Genomic DNA, 27680 nt, shown 5'->3' with positions numbered 1-27680 from the left:
TCCAAGTTTCTGATATTTATAATCAATGACATGTTATATTCCATAGTTTTTGTTATATGTTAGCAGTAACTAGATACAGAGAATTATATAAAGACAAAATAATACAATTTAGACCTTTTGAAAACTTGAGTTCTTGAAAAACATTCAAATCTTAACACCTTTGGCTCATCTAAACTCTAGCCTCCTCTTATACAACGGATTCTAAGCAATGTCTGGAATTATGTTTTACTCAGTAGTCTCCTTTAATCAAGTACTATATCATTTGTAGTTAAGCTGATTATCATAATTTTATACAACAAGGGGTAATTAACATCACTGATCCACAGAGGAGGCATATACCCATATAATCAGGATCACATAAATGTCTTTTCCTTCTAAAAATACGTGGTAATGAGATGTATAACAGTCTTGTAGTCACTTAGTCTTGTAGTCTTGTAGCATTAATAGAATTAAATGCTTCATTTAGGTGACTTGTTCCACACTCAATTGGATTTTACTTAAAGAGAGCATTTCATGGTTTTTGATCTTTGTCTTTGTAGCCTGGGAAGGAATGTGAAGTGAAAATCACAAAGGTTCATTTTAATTATTCCAGTAATATTGTAGCTTAATATGATTTCTAGTGTAATTTTTATGAGTAGTAGTTTCATGTACAGATAGGATTTGTAAAAATCTTACAATTTAACCCTAATAAAAAGAGATCAGACATGCAATATGTCTACCACAGTGCTTGGCACACTATGAGCATTCAATAAAAATTAAGTTTTTTTTTCTCTGACTCTGATAATTCAAGTAGTAGTGCAGCCAACTCTCATTCATTACAGTCCATTAAAGCCCCAACTTTACACTTGTATAATGATTTTTTAAACGAAGCCTAAGATTTTGATCTATTTGAACTTACTGTTTCTGCTTATTTTCTTTCATATGTTTTTTTGTATATAATTGAATCCTGATTTTATCAGTTGTCTTGCACACCCTTGGATAAATGAAGTCCTTTCTTTTACTCACTAGGACCTTGAAGAAACTAGGCAGTCTAGTCTGAATTTTTTAACATTATTAAAATAAAAATATTGATTAATAAACTGTAGAAGAGGGAAAAAACCTTTTTTGTTCTTCTTCCCTTCTAGATTCTCTACCTAAGGCCTCATAAATTAAACTGGCAAAAAACAGATTAACAAGAGAAAAACTAACAAAAGTTTATTAATATGTGCACCATGCACAGCACAATGGGGGGTAGTCAGTGAGAAGTAACTTGGTGGTTAGAACTTGAGTTTATATACCATTTAGAAGAACAATTTTTATAGAAGTGAGAAGACAAATGTAAAAGACGTATTTCCTGAGTGGCAAATTGTGGGAAGGTAAAGATCTGAGGGAACTAATGGGTCATAAGGGCTAGTCAGTAATTTGTTATGTAGATTCCTATAATGCTGACTCCAGGCCTATAAAGCTGTAGAATTGTCTCTGGTGGTTCATTTCAGTCCTTCTTGGTACACAGGGGACAGGGACACCTTTACAACTACTTTTAGGCATAAAGGGGAGGGCAGAGAGTTTTTCTTGTTTTTGCTCTGTCAATCAACAAAAAACAAAACTGCAAAATAAAATATGTGTTTATTTGGGGTTTTAGGAGTGCAATGTGGGAGGCACCTTAAGCATGCTCCAGAGAGACAAAAGAGGTTAGACTTTTTAAAGAGGAAACAGGGGATTTACATAAGTTGTTTTGAAGAAAAGGTGATTGGTGCTGGTTTCTCTCCAATTACACTAATCTGTGTGTGATTGGTGGCTAAGGCTAGTGTTAGGCAGAAAGTCCCATTAAGTCCATTTTAACATATAGCAGATGCCTCGGCTTTTAGCTGAGTTCAGCAAAAATTCTAAGAATTTGAGACAGAACATGTGCATAAGCCCCCTCTCAATGTCCTCCAGGCTCCATTTTAAATAACTTTTAGCAATGGTTATTCCATTTTTTTCTCTCTGCTGTCAGCTTCTTCTCAATTGCCATCAACTTGAAATAATTGATTTCAATTATAATAACTTGAAATAATTCTCAAGTCAAAGTGCATTTTTGGGGGTGGCGTATTCTACCCTTTAAAATTAAACAATTTTCTTTATAGTGCTCTGAAAATTGGCTCATTATAGTATAATTTTAATCCAAGATTTGATCAGTGTAGCCAAGAAAGAGTTATTTTGGTATCTCTAAAAGACAATTGTATCAAAAACATCTTAGAGGGGCAAAAAGAAAGGGAGAGTCAAATTTTGGCAACTTTTCAAAAACACAGTGGATCCACAAAGAGATTAAAAACAAATGTTTTATAACATGTGACTTCTCAGCTTTGATAAAATATTTACAATAATAAGGAAAAGATATATACAAACATTTCATGACTGATGAAAAATTAAAGAAATCTAAACACAAGTTAGGTGGCTCAAAGATTCTATGCTGTGCTGTGTTTGAAACGCATAAGAAGAAGCATTTCTGATTTATCTTCCTTTAAAAGTTATATTGCTCTTATTGCCTTATATTATAATGCATATGTCACTGCTGTAGGCTCATCATTAAAGGATAACTCAGCATAGTATAGGAGAGCACTTACCAGGCATCTGGAATGTTGGGTTTAACCCTTTACTCTGCTATTACAATACTGGGAAAAATCACAATCAGTTTGAACCTCTGTCTCTTGTCCATAAGATAAAAAGAATGGATTCCATGGTTTCTTAATTTTAAAAGTCCACAAACCATTGGTCAGCCAATGAACAAAACAAATACTCTATTATTAGAACAGAAAAGGAATTATGTTTTAATTATCTCTAATCCCCCCAGGGCCTAGGATGGTCCCTAATAATTTAACTCTTTTTAGTTCAATAAACATTTATTGAGGATCTTCTAAGTTCCAGGGATAGCACTGAATCCTGGGAATTCAGAGATGAGGTAGACATGCTCTCTACCTTTTAGGATTTTACAGTGCAGAGGAAGTAAAAAGTATATAGGTAATTTAAACATCAAGAATTATGGCTGAGGCCAAGATGCAGATTTTCGTTAAGACCCTTACGGGGAAGACCATCACTCTCGAGGTTGAGCCCTCGGATACAATAGAAAATGAAAAGGCCAAGATTCTGGATAAGGAAGGAATCCCTCCTGATCAGCAGAGACTGATATTTGCGGGCAAGCAACTGGAGGATGGCTGTACTTTGTCTGACTACAACATTCAAAAGGAGTCCACTCCTCATCTTGTGTTGAGACTTCGTGGTGGTGCTAAGAAAAGGAAGAAGAAGTCTTACACCACTCCCAAGAAGAATAAGCATAAGAGAAAGAAGGTTAAGCTGGCCGTCCTGAAATACTACAAGGTGGACGAGAATGGCAAAATCAGTCGCCTTCGTCGAGAGTGCCCTTCAGATGAATGTGGTGCTGGAGTTTTTATGGCTAGCCACTTTGACAGACATTATTGTGGCAAATGTTGTCTGATCTATTGCTTCAACAAACCAGAAGACAAGTAATTGTATATGGATTGATAATAAAAGAAGTGAACTGATAACATTAAAAAAAAAAAGAATTATGGCTGAGGTAGACAAAGAGTAGTATTTTACATAGTGAACGTAATTTACAAGGGCCAGAGAAAGGCTTCCTGGAGGAAATCATCCTCTGCTGAATCTTTTTTTAAAAATTTTTTTTTATTGGAGTTCAATTTGCCAACATATAGCATAACACCCAGTGCTCATCCCGCCAAGTGCCCCCCTCAGTGCCCATCACCCAGTCACCCTAGCCCTCCACCCACCTCCCTTTCCACTACCCCTTGTCGTTTCCCAGAGTTAGGTGTCTCTCATATTTTGTCACCCTCACTGATATTTTCACTCATTTTCTCTCCTTTCCCCTTTACTTCCTTTCACTAATTTTTATATTCCCCAAATGAATGAGACCATATAATGTTTGTCCTTCTCCGATTGACCTCTGCTGAATCTTGAAGGATTAGTTATCCATAATGATGGAGAGGCAGAGAAAATAGCAAGAGCAGAAACAAAACATATAAAAACAATATGAATAAGTTAATATGGCATGCATTCATTACAGTCTCTTAAAAAATTAAATAGCTGGGATCCCTGGGTGGCTTAGTGGTTTAGCGCCTGCCTTCAGCCCAGGGCATGATCCTGGAGTCCCAGGATCAAGTCCCACATCGGGCTCCCTGCATGGAGCCTGCTTCTCCCTCTGCCTGTGTCTCTGCCTCTCTCTGTGTGTGTCTCTCATGAATAAATAAATAAAACCTTTAAAAAAATTTATTTATTTTTATTTTTTATTTTTATTTATGATAGTCACACAGAGAGAGAGAGAGAGAGGCAGAAACACAGGCAGAGGGAGAAGCAGGCTCCATGCACCGGGAGCCCGACATGGGACTCGATCCCGGGTCTCCAGGATCACACCCTGGGCCAAAGGCAGGCGCCAAACTGCTGCCTTTAAAAAAATTAAATAGCTCCCTCCTCAGTTACATAAAATAATTAAGAAACCACACTTATCATAGGGATAACTAATGTTACTTTATTTTCCATATTTCCTTTAGATTCTTAGCAATAGCTTCATGTTTATTTTATCTGGGAAGGGACATATGAGTTTTTTTTTTTTTTTCTAAAATGCATGTCAGGATACCTGGGTTTCAGTGATGAATAACTCTGAAATATTTTGAAAGAGAAAAAAAAAGAAAAAAAGATTATTAGGCATCTTATGGAAGGTGAGGCATTGTTTAGCACATGCATCCTGGTTATCTGATGCTATGCTATCTGTGCCTTTCACTGGATTATAATGAGCCCTGGAAATCTTGCCTTAGTCCACTGGTATGGTCTGAAAGTCATCTAAGTGATGTCAGCTCAGAAGCCTGAACCTCAAAGTCTGTTCTTTGGAGTGGCAATCATGTGAGGTACCTCGAATGGTCCCTTTCCACGTGGCTCTGAGATTGTTCTTTGTTGAAGATGCAAATTCTGGCCTGTAGTTTATAGCAGAACCTTCAGGTACGCTTTAGAATAAAACAAGAACATTAAGAGATTTAATGGCTGTGGTTAATTTATTACTATTGTCAACTCTATATATTGCCAATCTTCAATAGATGCAAAACTCTATCAGAGTAGAGTATATATTTCATAAGACAGAGGCAGAGACACAGGCAGAGGGAAGCCCAATGTGGGACTCGATCCCAGGACCCCAGGATCAGGCTGAGTCAAAGGCAGACACTCAACCACTGAGCCACCCAGGCATCCTTATAATACTGTTTTACCTTCAGGGTTAGCCCTCATCAAAACTCTTATGAGATAGGTACGCCAGGGCGGCTTAGTGGTTGAACGTCTGCTTTTGACTCAGGGCCTGATCCCAGGGTCCTGGAATGGAGTCCCACATCAGTCTCCCTGCATGGGGCCTGCTTCTCCCTCTGCCTGTGTCACTGCCTGTGTCTCTCATGAATAAATAAATAAAATCTTAAAAAAAAACAGTATTAAAGACAGAAAGGGCACTAACAAATCACCAGGGACCTCCCATAAAGCATACAAAATCTAAAATGTTTATATTAATAATATTTTAACAGAAAATCTTACTTTAGGGACAGCTGTGTTTTATTTATTTTAATTTTTAAAATTTAATTTGAGAGAGAGAAGGAGAGACAGAGAACACACAGGAGCAGGAGCTGAGGGAGGGGCAGAGGTAGAGGGAAAAGCAGACTCCCCACTGAGTGGGGAGCCCCACAAGAGGCTTGATCCCCAGACCCCAGGATCATGACCTGAGCCGAAGGCAGATGCTTAACTGACTGAGCCACTCATGTGCCCCAAAAGTTTTAGTTTTAGGTATAAAAAATATCCTGAAAATTTTATTTGTTTGATAATCAGGAACTGATTTTAGAAAGGCAAAATGAAGAATTGTCAGAGGACATCTGTGCACTTGACGGGATCTTTTTTTTTTTTTTGACTGGATCATTAAGAAACTATACTTACCTACCTATTTAATCAAAGCACAGTAGTCTCCCCCTTATCCACAAGGAATGCACTCCAAGACCCCCAGGTGGATGCCTGAAACTGCAGATAGTACCACGTACCATGTTTTTCATACCTATACACACAAACCTATGATAAAGTTTAATTTATAAATTAGATTAATAATCATTAATAATAAAATACAATTATAACAATATACTGTAAGAAAAGTTATGCAAATGAGGTCTCTCTCTTTCAAAATATCTTATACTGTACCCACGCTTGTGATGATGTGAGATGATAAAATAACTGTGATAACATGAGGTGAGGTGACTGATAATAGGCACTGTGATACAGCTACGGTTAGGCTACTATTGATCTTCTGATGATAAGACAGAAGTCAGAAGGAGGATCTTCCATTTCTTTTTGACTCTCTTCCTCTCATGAGTGTACAGTGGACTGCAGGTTGACTAGGGTAACTGAAATCCCCAAAAGAGAAACAGCTAATAAGGGTGTGGATGGGGTAGGGTGGTGGTGGGGTTCCTATACAAATAAAGCATTTGAAAAGAAACACAGAAGGTAACACATTAAGTGAAGAGCCTATGTTCTGTGGGGTTTTTCCCCCTTAAATAATCAAGTAGATAATAAAGGCAACTGAAATCATAGAAAATTATTCTTGTGAGACACAGAATACCTGCTATCTAGGCATTCTGCATGTAAAGAATAACCTTTTGTATTGTAGGTAGAAGATTTAATTACTAAAGAAATTAAGACCATCTAAACTGAGGGGGTGCTGTAAACATTTGAATACATTTCATAGCTTCATTTCAGACTTAGGTTTTTATAAGCCACAGCAAATAAAATCCACTTTCTATATTCTGTCATTTTTTAATACTCTTTTACATTCTTTTAGAGATCTGTGAGGTCAAAATGATTTTCATAACAATACTAAGATGTTATCTGTCTTTTTGACTCTCTTCCTCTCATGAGTGTACAGTGGAGTTTTCCAGAGGCTATGTGATGTGTGAAATGCAATGGATTAAAAGCAAAAGTTGATAACAAAGATCTGGCTTTCTTCTGTTAGCCCAGATGGTAAACAATGCTATTCTTTCTATGAAAGTTTTTGTTTGGCAAAAAAAGCTATTTTCATAAAAAATAGGTCATTTACATTAACATACAATGTGCTCATCATTGCTACTTTCAAATGAATCAACAAATATTTAAAATTTTCTCATTTTGGGACACCTGGGTGGCGTCTGCCTTTGGCTCAGGTTGTGATCCTGGCGTCCAGGAATTGAGTCCCACATCATTGGGCTCCCTGCATGGAGCCTCCTTCTCCCTCTGCCTGTGTCTCTCATGAATAAATAAATAAAATCTTCAAAAATTTTTTTTCTAATTTTTATCTCAAATATGGTAAATAATAGTTAATGCACATTATAATCCATATAAACAAAAGCTCTTTGAGGTTTTTGGTAATTTTTGATAGTATAAAAGGTCTGAAAACTAAAAAGCAGCTTTAGGCAAAAATTATCCTTTGTCCTTGAAAAAAGAAAACAGACACAGTATTGTAATTGTCACTGTTACTCTTTGAAGAGCCTCAACTACCATATTAATTATAACTTTGGACCAAAGTGACTAATTTCTATTGGTGGAAAATATAAGTATCTGGCATATACAAACATTTTTACAGACTAACAAGGCTTAAGAATACACATGACAAAACTTCTCACAGCCACACAAATCCTTTTTATAACTTCCTAAAGTGGCAAAAATAAGACATTATACAATTCCAAGACATGGCTTCTCTATAGCATCTCAAAATAAGATGCAAAATCATAAAAAAATCATATTGGAATTATGCTTAGTTTATTTATTTATTTTTTTGCTTAGTTTAAATCAATGTTTCAATAATCTGTTTTATTTATTAAGTTTCTAGTGATGCAACGATTATCCATTCATTGACCCAATTTAATGGGTCCAGATTCTAAGTTGTTTAAAGATCTTGGAAACTATCTTCAAGTTAGCATACTACAAAGTATATTTGCAGATGAAATAACATTAGTCAGAATATTTATTTAATGTAGTTGAAAATAAATTTACATTTTTCATAATCATAAACATTTTCACAGGTAATGTTAACTTCTTTGCTCAGTAAGCCTGTGTAAGTTTAGGAAAAACACACTTAAGTAAAATAAAATGCATTCTCGTATTGTACTTAACACTGACAAAACAGAGAAAAGACTTACTTGCGAAAATTTTACATTAATTATGTAATCTTGGGTCCTTAAAACATTTCTGGATCATTTTCTGCAAGAAGATGCTTTATTAAAGTCCAGCATATTTAAAATATTAGAAGTTCAATTTTCTGTTTTTCTGGGAATTTAAGAATATTCCATTTATACGTGCACTTTTCTTTCTGCTAATCAGAACAGTGCTCCTTTAATTAAGTATCTTCTAGATATAGAAAAAAAAGGTCACAGACATAACAAGAGATAAAGGTTTTTCTGAATTACAGAATATTTTGGAATATTTTCATATTTCAATAAATATTCAGTTTATTCCTCTTATTGGGCAGAAAACTTGTTATGCTTATTTTTTAACCATGATCTTTGTACATTTGCTGTTATGAGTCTGTAGTTTGTTTCATTCTATCATTAATTCGTGAATATTGTCATCAAGAGAAGCGAAGCTGCACATCGCTCCCCCAAAAAAGACAATTAACCAGGCTATGAGATTTAAAGGAACAGTCCAGGAGAAATATGCCTAAGAGGTTTTTTCCCCCACTTAAGTTCTAGGCTTAATTCACCTCTAATCCTTTTCCTTTTTATTTTTTATTTTTTTTTAAATTAATTTATTTATTTATGATAGGCACACAGTGAGAGAGAGAGAGGCAGAGACACAGGCAGAGGGAGAAGCAGGCTCCATGCACCGGGAGCCCGACGTGGGATTCGATCCCGGGTCTCCAGGATCGCGCCCTGGGCCAAAGGCAGGCGCCAAACCGCTGCGCCACCCAGGGATCCCTCCTTTTCCCTTTTAATTTCTTCTCGCAGCTTCCCTTCTGTACATAACCAGGCAGGGTAAAAGCAAATATGAATTAAAGAGAGATTTTAAGTAGGAAATACAGAAAACATTAGAATGATATTAAGCAGGCAATCATCCCAGTAATGGTGGTAGGAGAAAGAAGGGAGTTGGGAGAAATCACCTCCCGGGTACTTGACTACTTCAGTGTAAGGTATCTGTGGTATTTATTCATGCTAATGTATAACTTTACATTTTATAATTTAAATTTATCATAACTTTACGTTTTACTTATTTATTTATTTATTTATAGATTTTATTTATTTATTCATTCATTCATGAAAGACACACACAGAGAGGCAGAGACAGAGGCAGAGGGAGAAGCAGGCTCCATGCAGGGAGCCCGACGTGGGACTCAATCCCGGGTCTCCAAGATCATGCCCTGGGCCAAAGGCAGGGGCTAAACCGCTGAGCCACCCAGGGATCCCCTAACTTTACGTTTTAAAAGGCTCAATGGATGAGCAAGGAATTACAGATGCATGCTCCAGGCCCCTAGTGCCTCTATTTTACACAGAATGCTTGCTAAATGAAGGTAACTGACTCTGAAGCTTCCAAGAGACCCTGTAGGGCTCTGGCTTCCAGAAAAGTAGTCTGAAGAGCCTATGCTAATGAGTGATTTTGAAAAGGCACTTTTTTTTCACGTGCTCTCGAGACTTGAGGTGAAAACATAGCTCAAAAGGAAACTGGCAAAACAGGGTAGCAAATAAAGATTCCCAAAGTCCTGTAGCATTCAAAAGTTTTGTGGCACCCAAGCAATGACACAACCACAGCACTTAGGTGTGATGTTTCATCATTGTTTTTTAACTACGGCTTTTCAACTCCCCACTTCTCCATTGTGAGGGCTCGGTAAGCTCATACAAGTTTCAGGCACATAAGCGATTTGTACCCTTCGGTCCCCCGCCCCGCGCCACACTCCCAGGTCCCCATCGCCCCCTGGCGGCCATGGCCGACTTCCGCTTTCCCCGCTCAGCGCGGCCTCTGCAGCACACGTGGCGTCCTCTACGTCACATCCGGCCCTTGCGATTCGGGCTGGGAACCCGCGCGATGAAGTGCGTATTTGTTACAGTAGGGACCACCAGCTTTGACGACCTCGTTGCGTGTGTCTCGGCTCACGACACTCTGCAAGTGAGTGGGGGAGGTGCGCAGTCGGGTGCGCGGTGGCTCTGTTCGCCGCTCGCAGCCCGCCGCCGCCGCTAGCCTTACCACTAGCCTCGGTAACCTTTCCTGAACGCCGCGCTTCGGAAGAACCCCCAACAGCTCTACCTCAGGTGCCGCCGCCCCTTTACTGGCTCCTCCCCGCGCCCGGCTAGGCCCTCCTCCTGCTCTCAGTCGCCTCGGCGCCCTCCGCCTGCTCTTCCTAATTTACCGCCGCCCTCCCGGACCCTCCTCCCCGTCCTTTCTCTGGCTCCTCCTTTCCCTGGCTTTTCCCTTCCGACTCTCCGCCTCCGCCTCTCCTTCCTCCGGCTTCGCCCCTCCTTCCCGCTGCTCCGCCTCTCCGAGTGGGGCTCCTGGGGTCCGGGCCAGCCTCTCGACGTACCTCAGGCTCGCTCGGGGTCGTGTAGTCAGCACCGGGCGCCTCGACGAGCTCTGTCAGGCTCGGCCCGGCTCGACTCGATCCGGCCGGTTCCTCTCGGCAAGCGGTCCCCGCCCTGCCCCCGCTGTACTCGGGCGAGCCCGCGCCGCGCGGTCTCACCAGGCGTCCTCGCGGCTGGCGTCCTCCGGCGGCGGTTTGGCGGCTTGGCTTGGCGGCTCCTCCAAACCGGGGTTTGCACAGCTTCAGCCCTGAGGCGGATCGGGGTCGTTTCTTCGTCTCCTTTCCAGTTTTCGAACCTTTCTCAGGGTCTCTACCTGGTCGTCTGCTTGTGGCGTGGCCTGTCCTTTCGACGGCTTGGTGAGCACAGTCACATAGATCTTAACGTTAGGGCTTGTGAGGTACCCTGTCGGGGTCGGGTACGGTGTGTGTGTGTGGGGGGGTGCACAGCTTGGTTCTGGAAAAGTAAAATCGGCCACAGGTAGAAGATTTTGTGGCCCGCGCGCGGGTCTGAACACCGACTTTAGGGGTGGTGGTTGTCCTTTTTACGGAAGCCTGTTTAAAAGTCCCGCTTTTTTTTTTTCTTTTTTCCAGATCCTCAGGAGTCTGGGCTACAGCCGACTTGTCCTCCAGATAGGTAGAGGAAAGGTGGTACCTGAACCATTGAGTACTGAGTCATTTGCTCTGGATGTTTACAGGTACAAGGATTCATTGGAAGAAGATCTTCAGAAAGCAGATCTTGTTATTAGTCACGCAGGTAAAATTCCTTAGAATCCCACGGTTTAGGTTTTGATAGTTAAGAACAGAAATTTAGGGATTTTTTTTTTTTTTGGATTTTTTTGCGGTAAAGTAAAATCAGTAGAGTAACTCACTGTAGCCTTTTTCAGTATGATACTTATTTGAATATACCTATTGAGAACATTTATTAGAGGTTACTATTTTGGGTAAGATAAAAGTTTTAAGACTTTTGGGGATAAAAGGATAAGAAATTAAGAACATGGACTAACTGTATAGTAAGAAACTCTAAACGCAGGAGCAAAATAATTTGTCCGGTGTCATGCGTAAAGAGTTGTCTAATTTGAAATTAGCATTTGGGCTTAGATCTGCTGAAATGTTCAGCCAACTAATTGGGTTGCACATGAAGAAATTGGCTTTGAACAATTTTTTTCTTACATTTTACATGTGAGTATGAAAGACAGAGAAGCAGAGACAGAGGCAGAGAGAGAAGCAGGTTCCTTGCGGGGAGCCCGATGTGGGGGACTCCATACCAGGACTCCAGGATCACACCCTGGGCGGAAGGCAGACAGACGTTTAACCCCTGAACCACCCAGGCATCCCAAGAATGTATTTTTCAAGTCAAATTTTGTAGCATTTAATACAGAGCAACTGATCATTTGACTTTTGTTATTTTGAATGTATAATTAAGAGGCCTGGTTTGTAGTTCTGCCAGCTAAGTTTTTCTTTTTTTTTAATTAGTTAATCAATTGATTTTTATTTATTTATTTTTTGTATATTTTTTTATTGGAGTTCGATTTGCCAACATATAGCATAACACCCAGTGCTCATCCCGTCAAGTGACCCTCTCAGTGCCCGTCACTGCCAGCTAAGTTTTTCATCTTCAGTTCTGTCTTAAAGCTTGGTGGAGCACATTAATTTTTTTTTAACTGTTAACAATTTTGATTTATTTTGTAGGTGCAGGAAGCTGTTTGGAGACTCTGGAAAAAAGAAAGCCACTTGTAGTAGTTGTAAACGAAAAGTTGATGAACAATCATCAGCTGGAATTGGCAAAGCAGCTACATAAAGACGGGCATCTCTTCTACTGTACCTGCAGGTATACTACAGACTGATAATTTGACCTCTTGCCTTAAATCCTCACTAGCTATTCTTATCCACCTACCTGACCTGTCGGTCTTTTTAAACCTCTTACCTTCTGCTTATCGAACGCTTTGATTTTCCTCACCTGTGAAACTGTTGTTTGTCTTCCGCTGTGTGTTTTCTGTTATATTTCTTTCTGTATCTGTGCCTATTTCATTTCATGTGATTATCTGAATGTATGTAGGCATGTATGTAAGTTTCATCTGGGCACTGAAGGCTCCGAGGATATGATTTTTGAGGATATGATTTTTGAGTTCGTTGGCTTTTCATTATACAAAGAAGGCATTTGCTTATTTTTTTTATAATTAAAGTTTTACATTCCGTAAATCCATTGGGAAAGCCCCTGCTCTCATGGTACTAATGTTCTATTAGTGGGAGATAGTAAACAGTTTAAGAATAAGCGATCAAGATAATTTCACATTGTGAAATGTGGGTTTTTTTTTTTGGTGAAATGTGTTATGAAGAAAATAAGGGTGATAAGATAGCTGGGAGTAAAGATTAATTAGATTGATCAGGGAAGGCATGAATGAGTATATGACATTTGAGTTGAGATCTGAACAAGAGGTAGTCATGTGAATGAAACTCTAGAGGAAGAAGGAACAACAGCCATTGCAAAGGCCCTAAGTTAGGAATGAGCTTGGAGTTGAGGAACCAGAGGGAAGATTAAGTGTGGCAGGAGTATGGTAAGCAAGGCAGAAGATAGAAGATGAGATTGGGTGGAGATAGCTCACTTAAGAGTTCTGATTGTATTGTGTTTAGTGAGAAGCCATTAAAGTATTTTAAGCCTGAGGAATTACTATGGTAAGGAGTATTATTTTTTAGAAGTATATTAAAATTCAACAAGAACTGATCAACACAGTAGAAGGATGAAGAAAATTGCTGGTTGGTTTTCTGTTAATTCTTGAGACACTAGAAGCTTGCCAAAGGGTCAGGTCATTAATTCCCAATTATTTGACTTTAAAAGTTATCGTAGTTTGATGTTTTAAAAAGTAAAGACCTCAAAAAAAAAAAAAAAAAAAAAAAAAAAAAAGTAAAGACCTCATAGAAGTATTATAAAATACGTATCTTTTATGTTATAATTGAAATTAATTTTAAAGTGAAAAATAAGTTTTAGGAGAAACTGGCTAGAACCTAAAGGCTTTTCTTTTAACTTCACTGCATCTCTTAGACACTCAGTAAATACTTGTTTATTTGTTTAATATTTATTGAGCACCTACTATGTGCTAGGCATTATTCTAGGTACTTGGGCGTATATTGGTGAACAAAACAGACAATTTCTGTTTTTATAGAGGAGACAAATTCATTGATTATTTCAGGAACAATTGACGTCTTAATCCCTATATGATGGGGGAGAGGGAATATCAGGGTGGCTGTGTAACATAGAAGCCATTATTGTAAGTATTCTGTGTTGGAAGAAGCTATATAATAATTATGTAGGCTTCTGATAGTAGGCATAGGTGTCCTTGGGTAGCAGAGATTGTTAGGGGCTAATATTTTTTTATTATTTTATTTTTTTTAAATTTTTATTTATTTATGATAGTCACAGAGAGAGAGAGAGGCAGAGACATAGGCAGAGGGAGAAGCAGGCTCTATGCACCAGGAGCCCGACGTGGGACTTGATCCCAGGTCTCCAGGATCGTGCCCTGGGCCAAAGGCAGGTGCCAAACTGCTGCGCCACCCGGGGATCCCGCTAATATTTTTTTTTAAAGAATAAACTCCTAACTGGTTTATGCAAGTCAATTTTTCCAGACATTTCTAAGGAGTATTTTTATTCTAGATGTTAATCAGCTTTGATTTTATGTTAGTACATTTATTTTTATTTTTAATTTTTTAAAAAAGATTTTGTTTATTCATGAGAGACACAGAGAGAGAGGCAGAGGCAGAAGGAGGAACAGGCTTCATGCAGGGAGCCCGACTCCAGGATCACGCCCTGGATTATGCCATGGGCCGAAGGCAGGCGTTAAACATTTGAGCCACCCAGGGATCCCCTTATGTTAGTACATTTAAAAGGAGAAAGCATTGATACCCAAAACATCCTGATTCCTTATTCAAGCCGAAAAGGAAGCTGTGCAAGTCTCCAATTTATTTTTTACAGTTTGAGAAGTCTTATATTTTAAGACATGAATATGGTAAAAATAATTGGTTATATTTTCATTTTAGGTATATTATTTATTCTCCTGAGTCTAGGCTGGATGATTGTATGTCTGTTTTTTTTTAAGATTTTATTTAGTTATTCATGAGAGACAGAGAGAGAGAGAGGCAGAGACACAAGCAGAGGGAGAAGCAGGCTCCATGCAGGGAGCCTGACATGGGACTCGATCCTGGGTCTCCAGGACTACACCCTGGACTGAAGGTGGTGCTAAAACACTGAGCCACCCAGGCTGCCCCTGTATGTCTGTTCTAATTTAAGTGGCTGCTTTACTTAAATTTCTGAAGTAATACTTATGGCATGGTTTGGAATCTTACTTCCAACATGCATGGTGATTGTACATTACTTAATTATATGTGGATTTATGGTAGTACAATTACAAAAGAAAGTTATTTAGTCTTCATGCATGGTCCAGTAGTCTCCCCAGCTTATTGTTCTTGTCTGGCAGCTGTTACTTTTGTTTTCATTTATTCTGTTTTCATAAATGAATTTTGCCTTGGTTTATGTCTGCCCAGTCCTGAAAAATGTTCAAAAGTCCCGTGACTACATCTTTAATGAAATAACATTTCTTTAATATTTCAGTTGACAAAATATACAGTATCTGTTGAATTGGTATGGACAGGTACTACATAGAGCTCTTCATATTGCTTTCATTTTTGTATGTGTGGTTGACCCTCGAACAACACAGATTTGAATGACATGGGTTCACTTCTACACAGATTTTTTTCTTTTTTTTTTTTTACACAGATTTTTTTCAATACAGTACTATAAATGTGTTTTCTCTTACGATTTTCATAGTAACATTTTTTCTCTAGTTTATTGTTAAGATTATAGTGTGTAACATCATGTACAAAATGTGTTTATAGACTCTGTTATTGGTAAGGCTTCCCATCAACAGTAGGGTATTTGTAGTTAAGGTGTGGGGGAGTCAGAAGGTGTACATGAATTTTCTTTTTTTTTAAGATTTTTATTTATTTGAGAGAGAGCAAGTGGGGGAGGGGCAGAGGGAGAGGAAAAAGCAGAATCCCTGCTGAACTTAGAGCCCAAGGATATGGGGCTTGATCCCAGGACCCTAGATCATGACCTGAGTGGAAGTCAGATGCTTAACTGATGGAGTCACCCTGGTGCTCCTGGAAGTTGTACATGTATTTTCAATTGTTCAGGTGATCAGTTCCTTTAACTCTGTGTTGTTCAAGGGTCAACTATATATATAATAAAAGTATACTAAAATTCACATGTACAGTTTCAGAAGCATCACAGTATTCTTGGAAGTTAGATTCAGTCATCAAGTGGGCGGCAAATGAATTTTACAGAATTTTCTCCCTTGTTACCTAATATTTTTCTTCTTTTGTTTTAGCACGCTTCCGGGGCTGTTACAGTCAATGGACTTATCAACACTGAAATGTTTTCCTCCTGGCCAGCCAGAAAAATTTTCTGCATTTTTGGATAAAGTTGTTGGATTACAAAAATAAACACTAATCTCTGAACACTTTAAAAAACACCCCTCCCAAATTCAACCTATGGAATGTGGTTAAATCAAATTATAAATACATAGTATATATTTGCAGAATAATATAAATTAATAAACTTACACATCTATAGAATGTATAGAAGAATTCATGGTGTGAATGTTAGCATCTGGGTCCAAATCCTTATTGCTACTTAGTAGATTTTTTGCTTAATCTTTATATTTTACTTAAAATATGTAGTGAGCATTCATAGGTTTTATCCTAGAATCCCAAATTGATTTAGAAACCATGTCAAAAATAAATCTGAAAACTTTGACAAGAACCTCAAATGAAGTTATTAGTTTTGTGTTGCTTAGAGTAAAAAAAAAATGAAGCAGTAACAAATTGGTAAAGGCATTTGAGAGTCAGTATCTTTAGCTATACAATTTAAGGAGCCAATTTTTTAAAAACAAGCTAAAATGATGAGTTGTGTTCTGTGAAATAAAAAGTTAAAAAATTACCTTAAAAAGATTAACAAGATTAAAGATCAAGTCAGTTGATTGGTGGTACTTGGAGAAACTACTTCAGTGGTGTAGATTCATTCTCTTCTCTAAAATACAAAGAGAAAATGACAAACTAATCTTGTTCAATATGGAAGCTTTATTGGTTTGAAAAGAGTAAATCAAAAAGGACTTAGGCCAATAGAACTTGCTGTTAGGCCCCTTCTCATTAGTTTTGAAACATTTATTATAACATCATCGAGGAATTTATAATTTATGTACTTAAAACATTAGTTTTATAAGCAATTATGTGATCAGATGTATAGAATAGCCTAAATACATGACTTTTGGGTTCATGTAACTCAAGATTGATACGTCATGAAATTCTGATTAAGGAGTCTTGAGACCTATAAAATTAGATTATCTGTAGGTGTTCATAGCTTTCTGGTAGAAATTTTGTATACAGTTCATAAAATAGTATATACTATAAAGACATACTTTTCATAATATTCCAAGATGTTGGCTATTCTAAGCATTTTACCAGTGCTTTATGTAGTGTCTCTGTAGATTTGGTTTCCTGATTGTGTTTTACTTAGGTTAATATTAAAATAAATTCTTAATAATAGTAGAAGGTGGTGACTGAGAAATACTCTGGGTAGCAGGAGGAAGCCAACATGGATTAAAATTTGCTGAGAATAATCTAAAAAGTGAGTAATCTGCATCTACATAGTTTGAGAATTAACAGCACCATAATCATTATTATACATTAATCTTATATTAATGTTATATAGGAAAGGCCCTTTTCAAATACTTGGAGATAATTAGACTTTTCTGGGCTCTTTTAAATGTGGTTCTCTAATCGATAAAAATTATGGTTTAAAATGTATTTTGATCACTTGGTTTTTAGTTATTTTATGTCATGAAGGACTAACCATAGAGAATCAGAAACAAAGGGTCTACTCAAACATGACAACTGTAAAACAGTATGGACCCCAAATCCTGTTTTCTTTCCCACAAGAATATATAATCATGATTCCATTATTTCATTTAGCAGGGGGTTAAGCCAGGGGTGTTAAATTGTGTGTAGTGGTATCCTTTGACTATATACCTTTGTGAAATAGTTTATCAGTTGTTCAGCTTAAAAATCCAGGGATATTTTGATTTGGCAGGAATTTTTGAGATCATCTAGTCCAGTCCCATCAGAAGTTTACAACTTGTCTAGAATAACAGCCTTAGATAGAGCTGCCACTGGAAGCAGTTTCTTGACTCCTGGTCTTGTAACTCTTTTTATCATACCATAATATATATTTTGAGTTTTTTGATTCTGCATAATCGTTTGCCTGGTATTTAGTTACTTTACTCCCTTACAGGGAGAGTTTTGTTCATTTATTAGTTTATTTTAGTAGGAATTTCACACTTAATTGGATTTTTCTGTGGTGTATGATAAACTTACCTTGGACTTAGAAACCTGTGATTCTTGAGGTTTTAGAATCTTAACAAAATGCCATGGGTAGGATTGATACTAGTTGAATAAAGGAAGACTTTGAGACAAGGAATTGTAGATTTTTGGAGTTAGAAGAGAATATTAAACCTAGCTATTACAAACCACTTTATAGATGAGGAAGGAGGCTAAGGTAAATTAATTGTCAAATTTACCTGTTATTGGTCCTTACGGAAAATGAACGGTTAACCAAGATTCTATTTGGAATATTTACTCTAAGTGAAATTTGTGTGGTTTCATTGCATGGCTGGCAGGGTTTCAGATTCTTGAAGTCAGTGGGTAAGTGGAATGTAGTTTAATTAGCAGTGTTCTGTTAGAGGTGTTTAGATTTCCAGGGATAAGGAAGCAATTTATGTCAATGGCTAAGTTTAGAGATGGACAGGTATGAATAGTAGAAAGTTGATGGAGTAGATGAAAAGTGATGTGAGGTTATAAGATGACCCTGGGAAATAGGGAGTTTTGATGACTGCTTAGGATTTCGGAGGAAAGAGCTGGAAGGATTTGGTGGTAGCTAAGCTAGTGCAGCTGAACATTTAAAGGTATAGTTGACTCTTGAACAATGTGGAGGATTAGTGGTGCAAAACCCCAGCACAGTTGAAAATCCACATATAAATTTTGACTCCCAGAAGATTTGACTAATAACCTGCTGTTAACTAGAAGTCTTACTGATAAACTGTCCATTAACACATATTTTGTCTATTATGTGTATTATATATTGTATCCTTAACAAGAAGGGAATGTGAAGAAAATCAAGAAAAATACATGTATAATACTGTACTGTATTGAAAAAAGTCTATATAGGTAGACTTGTACAGTTCAAATCCGTGTTGTTCAAGGGTCAACTAGTTGTCATCTGAAAATTCTGTCAAGTCTCTGATTTTAGACACCTTAGAGTACTGCTGTGTATGCTTTTATTTTTTTTTATTTATTTTTTATTTTTTTTTCTGTGTATGCTTTTAAAGGTAAATCATGTTGATAAAAAAAAGGCAATATAAAAATGTGTACCACCACTTTGATAGTTTGAGGAAGTTTTTTCTGAGACTGAAAAGTTAGTAATGACTAGAAGTAATGTAGACATTTTTCTTGGCCCTTTTTTATGGTATAAGCATTTAATCACTGATTTGTTCAAAATGTAAAATTTTCAGACATGACCAAAAATCTGTATATAACCTACGTAATGAGATGTATGGACAGACTATTTGAAACTGATTTTGGGGAAAGATTTGGAATCGGTGGTCCAGATAATAGTGTGGTAACCTGTTTTTCTGCTGTACAGCCAATACTATATTTTTGTGAAGGAGTGGGAAATGGAAAATAATAATAGTTAACACCTGTTGTGTGCTTAGTATGTATCAGATACTATTTAAAGTTGCTCAGGGGCTCCTGGGTGGCTCAGTTGGTTAAGTGTCTACCTTTGGCTCAGGTCATGATCTCAGGGTCCTAGGATTGAGCCCCACACCTGCTTCCCTGTTTAGTAGGGAGTCTGCTTCTCTTACGCTCTCCTTCTGCCCCTCCCCCCCAACTTGTGCTCACTATTGCTCTCAAAAAATCTTAAGATTATAGGTACAAAGTTATTAAATCTTTACAATAACCATATGAAATAGCTATTAATTGCCCATTTTGCAGATGAGGAACCTAAGCTCAGAACATAATGCAAAAAGGAAGTTTTATGCTATGTAAGTGTCTGATGGACTGGGAATTGTAATTGTTGGAATGCTTATTTCCATTGTATTTCCATCATTTATGGTGACAGGACAGAGTATTTGAAGTTAGAGGACTATTCCAAGAAATTTTGGTTGTATGATCATCATAGATCTATGAGTTATTTCAGTTTTAGTTATTGTTAGAAATATATTAGTTATTTCAGTTTTAGTTCTTGTTAAAAGCATACTGAAAGCTACTCAAAATCAATGCAGAGAAACTCTCCTGGGTGGTTTGCCTGGTTGCAAGTTACTTACTGGCTCTTTTGTTTTTTCTGAATACCATTTTAGGTTCTATTTTTGCTCGTTTTCTTTATCTGTATTTTTCTTGATACTTTTCAACACTCCCAGAGCTGCTATTGATGCTCCTATTCTATATCCGCCACCTCTGATTTGAGCTCCTGAAGGGTGTTTCCAGTTACTTACTGGTCATTTTTGTCTGTTAATTCTCTTAAGCATGGTAAACTTAATGCGCTCCAATCTAAATCCTATTTCTCCTATCCTTCTGAGATATTGGTAGTATTATGTTTAGTCTTACAGGCTTATATCTCTAACCCTTTATATCTGATTGATCACCAGGTTTTTTTTAGCTTTACTTTCTAAATGTCTCGAGCCCATTTATTTGCTCATTTAGTCTTTTAATTAACGTAAATGCATAATAATCTACTTGTATAAGCACTCAAGACATGATTCCTGCTCTGGAGGAACTCTTGCTAGTTGAGGAGGAACTGTCTTACTCATTCTTGAATCCTCTGCCTGCAGCACAGTAGGCTTTCCATAAACGATAAATGCACTTCCTCATTGTCCTGATTAGGATTAGGTATTGACTTTAGGAAACACAATAATCTTACACACAATTATTTCATTATAGTCTATCTAGTATGTCTCTTATTCAGAAGAAAGGTGTGACCATCACATTGTATGGTGAAGTTTGTAAGATCAAACATTGACAGGACTGGCATTAAAACATAGCAGTACTGATCCTGTGTAATATCCAAATAGTATTGAAGGGTCTGTCAAATAATGGTACTTATTGTGGATTTTTGGTAAAACATGATGTTAAAAATCAAGGGATCCCTGGGTGGCACAGCGGTTTGGCGCCTGCCTTTGGCCCAGGGCGCGATCCTGGAGACCCGGGATCGAATCCCACATCAGGCTCCCGGTGCATGGAGCCTGCTTCTCCCTCTGCCTATGTCTCTGCCTCTCTCTCTCTCTCTCTCTCTCTCTGTGACTATCATAAAAAAAAAATGATGTTAAAAATCAAGAGGTTTATTAAAGCAGTAGCTATAGTGTTTTCAAGTAAAAGATTACATGGAGAAAGGTTTAAGATAACCACCAAACATTTCATTCCTTGTTAGATGGTTAATTCCTTCATGAGTGCAATCTTTATATTGAATAGAAATTCTAATTTTTTTTTATTGAAATTCTAATTTTTGTGAGGGGCTAGACAGAAGGTAAACCTAGCTTGCTTCAAACAGGAATGAATATATGCTTCTTGGCCCTGATATTGATTCTCAAAATATTTTTAGGGTCTTTTACACTATTAAATGCCATCTGTTTTGGTATTTCACTTTATTATGTTCATGAATTTTTGCCACATCCTGGCCAGAATTATTTTAATTGAATCTGTCATTTTATTTTGATGGTTATAGTCCTGCTCTCTAAGGCTCAAGAGTGAGTATAAGCCTCTGGGTCTTGGAACCCTTCAGAATATTTAGAACTATTGTTTCTGTCAACTAACACGTTTTGCAGTGAATTTCAGGAAGTTTTCCCAGGTACCTTGAGGCTACAGGTTAAGAATCTCCAGAATGAGGCCAACTTAAGTATTTTCATTCCTCGTCCATTAGTACTCTGGTGGTAACTATTAGACTCCTTCATAATGAAGCCTACTGATTAAGTTTAGTAATTGCCAGTTTTACCACAAAACAAATTATAAGCTTACCAAGTTTAACACATACCAAGCACAATTTGAAATTAAATATTCAATTAACTGTAATCCATAATGTGTAGCACTGTTTTCTAATTTTTTTTTTGTTGTTTTCTAATTGATAGAAGGAACTAAATGGAAAATTTTTCGTTTGTAGTCATTATTTTAGAGTATACTAGAATAGGCTATTTGGAAAAGCAATACAGATTTGTACCTTATTTACTATCAGGTGTGCTTCTAATGTATTTGCTGAACTGATAATCACTGTTGGAATGATGTCTGTGAGGCCATATACTGCATCTTTTTTACTATTCATTTCTCCTTTTGTATAGAACATTGGTTCTTTCTCCACTACCAGTGTGCAGTGGGTGGATAGTACATTCCCCAAATTTTAGGAATGAAAAACATTCTTAAATCCTCTGCCTAAGTAATTTTCTGGATCTCAGTTTTCCCATTTGTGAATTAGTAAAACTGAGTTTCTTCATAGGTGATTTCTAAGACATAAAACCAATTATGTGGCATGTTTGAAAATAAAAAATGTCATTGAAATAATACATTTTCCCAGTTAGAGTTTTTAAGAAGAGTAGACTTAGAGATATTTACGTGGAATTTACAGTATATTCTCCTAAATGATACAGAAAGCAGTTTTCATAGAATTTCATATTTAAATTCATAGTCTCTAGTTAGGGTTATAGTTAGAGAATTAAGGATTATTTAGAGATTTAAGGGAGCTCCTCAAAACAAGAGTGTTCTGGTCATTATTCTCCTTTCCTTCAATCCCCTATATGTTGTTAGACTAGACACTGTAAGTATCTTGAATAAAAAAACAACCCCTGATATTTCTGTGCCATTATGATGCATTTTTAAACAAAATATTACTTTACTTTTTTCCCCTAATCTATATTAGAGTGCTTCTGATGGAAGTGGGGAAGAGAAGGAAATAAAAGCAAATGGCTCTTGGTAATATTTCTTTTATTTTGCATATCCTTAGGCTCACTGCTCTGGGAAATCAATTCTTTTTTGTCTCTCTGCTAAAGCTTGAGGAGAGAGGTTGAATAGGGTCCTTTGGCCAAATTTTGTTTTGGAAAGATTGTGTTCCCTTATGAATCCTGCTTTGTTCATCTTGTTTAAATATCTACTACGAAAAGTAGCAACAGGTTCTAGTACCAGGGTGCTGTTAAAAATGTTTTCAAAATGTTTACTATTTTATTTTTTTTAGTAATGAAAAACCTTAAAAGGGCCAGTAGAGTTATTTAATACCCCAGTTGTCTCCATGTTCTATTTTGCTACTAAAAATAAGTGAAATATGATTTTTAGTGCTAAAGATTTTTTTTTGGTACTGATTGCCTTGCAGCAGTTGCTCATAAGTTGTTACATACATGTGATTGTCATTTTAATTTTTTCCAGTTAAAGATAAAATTGACAACATTGTTTAAGGTTTAAGGTATATGATGTAATGATTGGGTGCATGTTTATATTGCAAAATGATTACCACAATAAGTTAGTATTCATCACCACACATGGTTATAAATTTTGATACCTTTAAAAATCTAGGTCTGTTTATTTCATTTGCAAGGTAAGATTAACTCATTTTTGTATGAGCCAGTCAACCCCACAATTTGCCAGTATAATAGGTTAATCCCTCTACAAGCTATTTTTATGGTTAATGTTGATCACAAATTTGACCATCTAAAGGGAGGTCAAACAAATCAACAGATTTGTTATCCACCATTGAATCACAGTTCTTAGACCAGAAAGAGAGCTTAGACATGCAGCACATCTTCACTTTATAAATGAGGAAACTGACTCAAAATGGCATAACCAAATTCATAATACTCTTCATGTTAGTTACCATGTTGCCTCTCAAAATAGTAACTCAGAAGCCTCATGTCCTATATACGTTTATAATTAAACCTTGTGTATCACAGATAATGTATGCTTTAAAATTTTTTTCAGGCAAGTACCTCATTTAATTAGTTGAAACTTGAAGGAGTGTTATCTTAGAACTAGTATTGTGTTGTACTATAGAGAATTTCCCTATTTGATTAGTGAAGAAATAAGAATTCTACAAATTAAAACAAGTCATATTTGCAGGTTAAATTACAATATAAAAAGTAGTAATTATAAAATTAAAGCACATCAGTTTCATAACAAGTCAAATAATGTTCATTATTTTAAGTTGATTTGATTTCTTAAATATGTTCTTTTAATCTGTACCAGAGTACAGTGCCTGAAAGTTTTTAAGGCAGTTACTTTTCTTTCCATTACTTTTGGAAGTGAAAGAAACTTAGGGTTGGGGAAAGCTGCTCTGGGGAGCTATATTTGACCTTTGACTTGATTTCCAGTAGAATTTAGGTGAAATTGTTCTGGTTCTTCCCTTTTGTTTGCTTTTGACCAAAGAATTTCTTAGTGAATTGTTTTGTCAGGTAGCAGCTAACAGTAGTAAATAATAAATTAAGCACTTTTGCGCTAAGCGCTTAACATTCAGTACCTTATGTAATTATTCCAGCAACCGTAGGTATAGATGACAAAAAAATTTGTACAGCAACATTTTTCAAATTTTGAAACAATTTAAAAGCAGTAGCTATTATACATTAAAAAGTATTGCTGGGTCACTTGGGTGGCTCAGTCAGTTAAGTGTCTTCAACTCAAGTAATGGTTCCAGGAGTCCTGGGATTGAGCCCCGCATGGGACTCCCTGCTCAGCAAGAAGTCTGCTTCTCTCCATCTGACTTCCCCCTTGCTCATGCTTGCTTGCTCGCTTTCTTTCTTTGAAATGAATAATAAAACCTTTAAAAAGAAAACCTGTTAATTTGAATGCTAAAGTTCCCTGCCTAACTTTGATGGCTTTTCCCAAATCTTCAGAAAGATTTGGAAAGTTTTTGTAAAAGATTCCCCTATGGAAAAGATCATTGCAAAAAAGGAAAAGATCATGTCAAAGTTAAGCAGGGAACTTTAGCATTCCTTACAGCCTTTAATACTGCTAATGGGCATTGTGAACTCAAGGACTGGGTTATAGTGTGCAGTGTTTGCTGAAATTTTCGCCTTGAAACTCTTCAGGGGTGATTATTAATAGTTTGTAAAACAACATTGTTGGAGAGCACTAGTTCCCAAAGTGGTCCTGGACCAGCAGCATCAGCATCACCTGAGAACTTGTTAGAAATTCTTGGGACCCAACCCAGACCTGAATCCGCGTCTTGCATGAGGTAATCTGTTTTAATGGAGCCCTTCTACTGTTCTAGAGGTTTACAGGATTGGAGTAGTTTAATGTAGAAGAATAGTAAGCCAATGGGGAATTTTAAGTGCAATAAGGTACTTTGAAGGACAGTATTAAATAATATGAAATGGCTTTTAAATACAGGATGAAGTCTACTATTGTCCTGCAGGTCTTTTTAAAAAGTCCTATTGTACTAATCTGGGGAATGTAACCTGTACTAACCACCTCTGAACCTTCATTCATCTTTTCTTTTTTGATAAGTGATTCCTCTTTATAATAATTGTATAAAAGTCAGACAATATATAGTCCTTGTACTGTTACTGATGGGATGTGAAAACCTGGACAAATTTCATAATTAATTGAAACTCCATCTGTAAAATAGGTCCCTTGTAGCTAAAAAATTCTATTTATTTTCCCATTTTATTATGCTATCGTATCTTTGCTTATTGAGTATGTTTAAAAATTTTTATTTAAAATTATACATGTAAATAGTATAAAATACTTAAATTCTATAAGAATACTTAATTCTATAAGATGTATAACAGCAGTTCTATGTCCCATTTTTCCCCATCTCTGATCCTGCTTTCTTTAGTCAGCCATATTACATTTTATGTTTTGTAAGCAAATATGTTCAGCCCAGTTTTCATCATTTTGATTTTTTTAAAAGATTCTACCCATTTATTTGACAGCACACAAGCAGGGGGAGCAGAAGCAGGCTCCCTGCTGAAGGAGCCTGATTCGAGGCTCGGAGCTGATTCCAGGGCCCAGAGATCATGACCTGAACTGAAGGCAGACACTTAACTGAATTGAGCCACCCAGGCACTCCTATTTTTTAAAATTTAAATGTATAGACTGGCTAGTATGGAGGAGGAGGTTTTATCTTCCTGTTCTCTTCCACATTAAGAAGTCTGTAGATGGTAAATAAAAAAGAAACATTTATTTTAATCAGTTCTTGTGAGTTTTGTTCTCAGTGTTAACATGATTAAGTACAATATTCACATTTGAGTCATGTAGTCCGTGTTCATTGATTACATACCCTTTTCTATAAAACTGCTTTACCTTATTTTTTCTGTTTTCATTTGCTCGATTTTTAAAAAAGATTTTATTTATTCATGAGAGACAGAGAGAGAGAGAGGCAGAGACACAAGCAGAGAGAGAAGCAGGTTCCATGCAGGGAGCCTGACGTGGGACTAGATCTTGGGACTCCAGGATCACCACGCCCTGGGCTGAAGGCAGCACTAAACCGCTGAGCCACCCGGGCTGCCCTCATTTGCTTGATTTTCTATAATAAAAATATTCCCAAATGGTCCCAAAAGAGATACACATCTTTCCTAGTCTGTTTAAATAGATTACACAATCTATTTCTATCTGCAGCTTTGATTATTTATTTATTTATTATTATTTATTTTTGAAATGTCTGTGCTGGAGTTCTGTGCCCTTTTATGTGAACTGGTCGTTCTCTAGTCCTGAATATCTGTCCTCCAGGGATTTCCTCTTCACCCTTATCCTAGAAATTTCTTTTGCTTCTCTCTTGCATTGAATCTTCTGTTTTTAGGACTCTGTGCCCCCTTCCTTTGCGGTTTAACTTTGTTATTTTGGTTTCAAATATTCTTCATAGCTTTCTGAGAAAAGATGATACTTTTTAAAAAAATCTTTCGTATTTGGAAACACTTCTACTTCCATCTGATTGATAGCTTGGTATAGAGTTCAAAGTTGGAAATAGTTTTCCCTCACATTACTGAACTTTATTTTTTTTCTAGCTTCTAGTTATTCTTTTGAGAAGTTTATTGTTCATATGTGTGATCTTTTGTATATGACCCATTTTTCCTCTCTGCAAGCTTTAGAATCTTTATCCCTGACTTCAGAAGTAGTACGTGCATTACTGATCTTTTTTGCTTTTATTGTTCTGGCTACTTCATGGAGTTTTTCGATCTAAATATGGGTATTCATTCCTGCACTGCTAGTATTTTCCTTTCGTCATCATCATCACCATCATTTCTTTCCTTCCACTTTTTTTTTTGGGGGGGGTACCTGTTGGTTAGATGTTGGTCATCCAGTAGTCTTCTAATTTTCTTCTTTTTTCTGTTCAATCTTCTCCATTCTGTGAACTCCTCAACTCTAAATTCGTTCTGCTACTTTTTGTTTTATTTAGTTTTCAATTTAAATACAGCAGAATCAGGGCACCTGAGTGGCTCAGTCAGTTGAGCGTCTGCCTTCGACTCTGGTCATGATCCCATGGTCCTGGAATCAAGTCCTTCATTGGGCTCCCTCCTCAGCATGGAGTCTCCTCCCTCTGCCCCCCCCCCACTTGTGTGCATGCACATGCTCTCTCTCAAATAATAAAAAATAAATACAGTAAAATTGGCATTTTTCTTGTATAGTTGTATAAATTTTGACAATTGTGTAATTGTGTAACCACTACCACAGTCAAGATACAGAATACTCATATCACCCCCGTACATCCCTTTCTAGTCCACTTTTTCCTACAGCCCTAACTACTGGCAGCAACTGATCCTGTTTTCCCTTTCTTGTAGTTTTGGTTTTTCCTGTATGTCATAAATGCCGTCATACAGCATGTAGCCGTTTGAATCTATCTACTTTTACTGAATATGGTTTGAGATTCATGCATGTACATTCATGCATGCATATTCATACATCATTTTTTATTACTGAAGAGTATTCTATTGTATGGATGTACCAGATTGACCATTTACCAATTGAAGGATGTTTGGATTGTTTCCAGTTTGCGGTGAATCATGATTATGAATAAAACTGCTATAAACATTCATGTACGGGTTTTTGTGTGAGCTGAAATTTTCAT

At 36.9% G+C, this 27680-nt stretch overlaps 1 protein-coding gene, 1 long non-coding RNA gene and 1 pseudogene across 2 annotated transcripts in view; 2 read left to right on the top strand and 1 right to left on the bottom strand.

Annotated features, from left to right (window-relative positions):
• Positions 1–3008: 3008 nt before the first annotated feature.
• LOC144308589 (ubiquitin-ribosomal protein eS31 fusion protein pseudogene) lies at positions 3009–3524 on the top strand (annotated as a pseudogene).
• A 990-nt stretch (positions 3525–4514) lies between these two features.
• LOC144308423 (uncharacterized) lies at positions 4515–10694 on the bottom strand. The gene is made up of 3 exons (XR_013374889.1): positions 10550–10694; positions 5960–6084; positions 4515–4991 (listed from the first exon to the last, which is right to left on the bottom strand). It is a non-coding gene; the product is annotated as an uncharacterized LOC144308423 (long non-coding RNA).
• Positions 10005–27680, top strand: part of ALG13 (ALG13 UDP-N-acetylglucosaminyltransferase subunit) — a 73139-nt gene continuing 55463 nt past the window's right edge. Inside the window, 3 exon segments of the mRNA XM_077888864.1 lie at positions 10005–10137; positions 11138–11300; positions 12236–12374. Coding sequence (XP_077744990.1) covers positions 10057–10137; positions 11138–11300; positions 12236–12374 — 383 coding nt within the window. The 5' untranslated portion in view covers positions 10005–10056.

Source organism: Canis aureus, chromosome X (assembly GCF_053574225.1).
Source record: "Canis aureus isolate CA01 chromosome X, VMU_Caureus_v.1.0, whole genome shotgun sequence".
NCBI lineage: Eukaryota > Metazoa > Chordata > Mammalia > Carnivora > Canidae > Canis > Canis aureus.
Note: the sequence above shows the minus strand (reverse complement) of the source record. Positions and strands in the feature narration are given on the sequence as shown.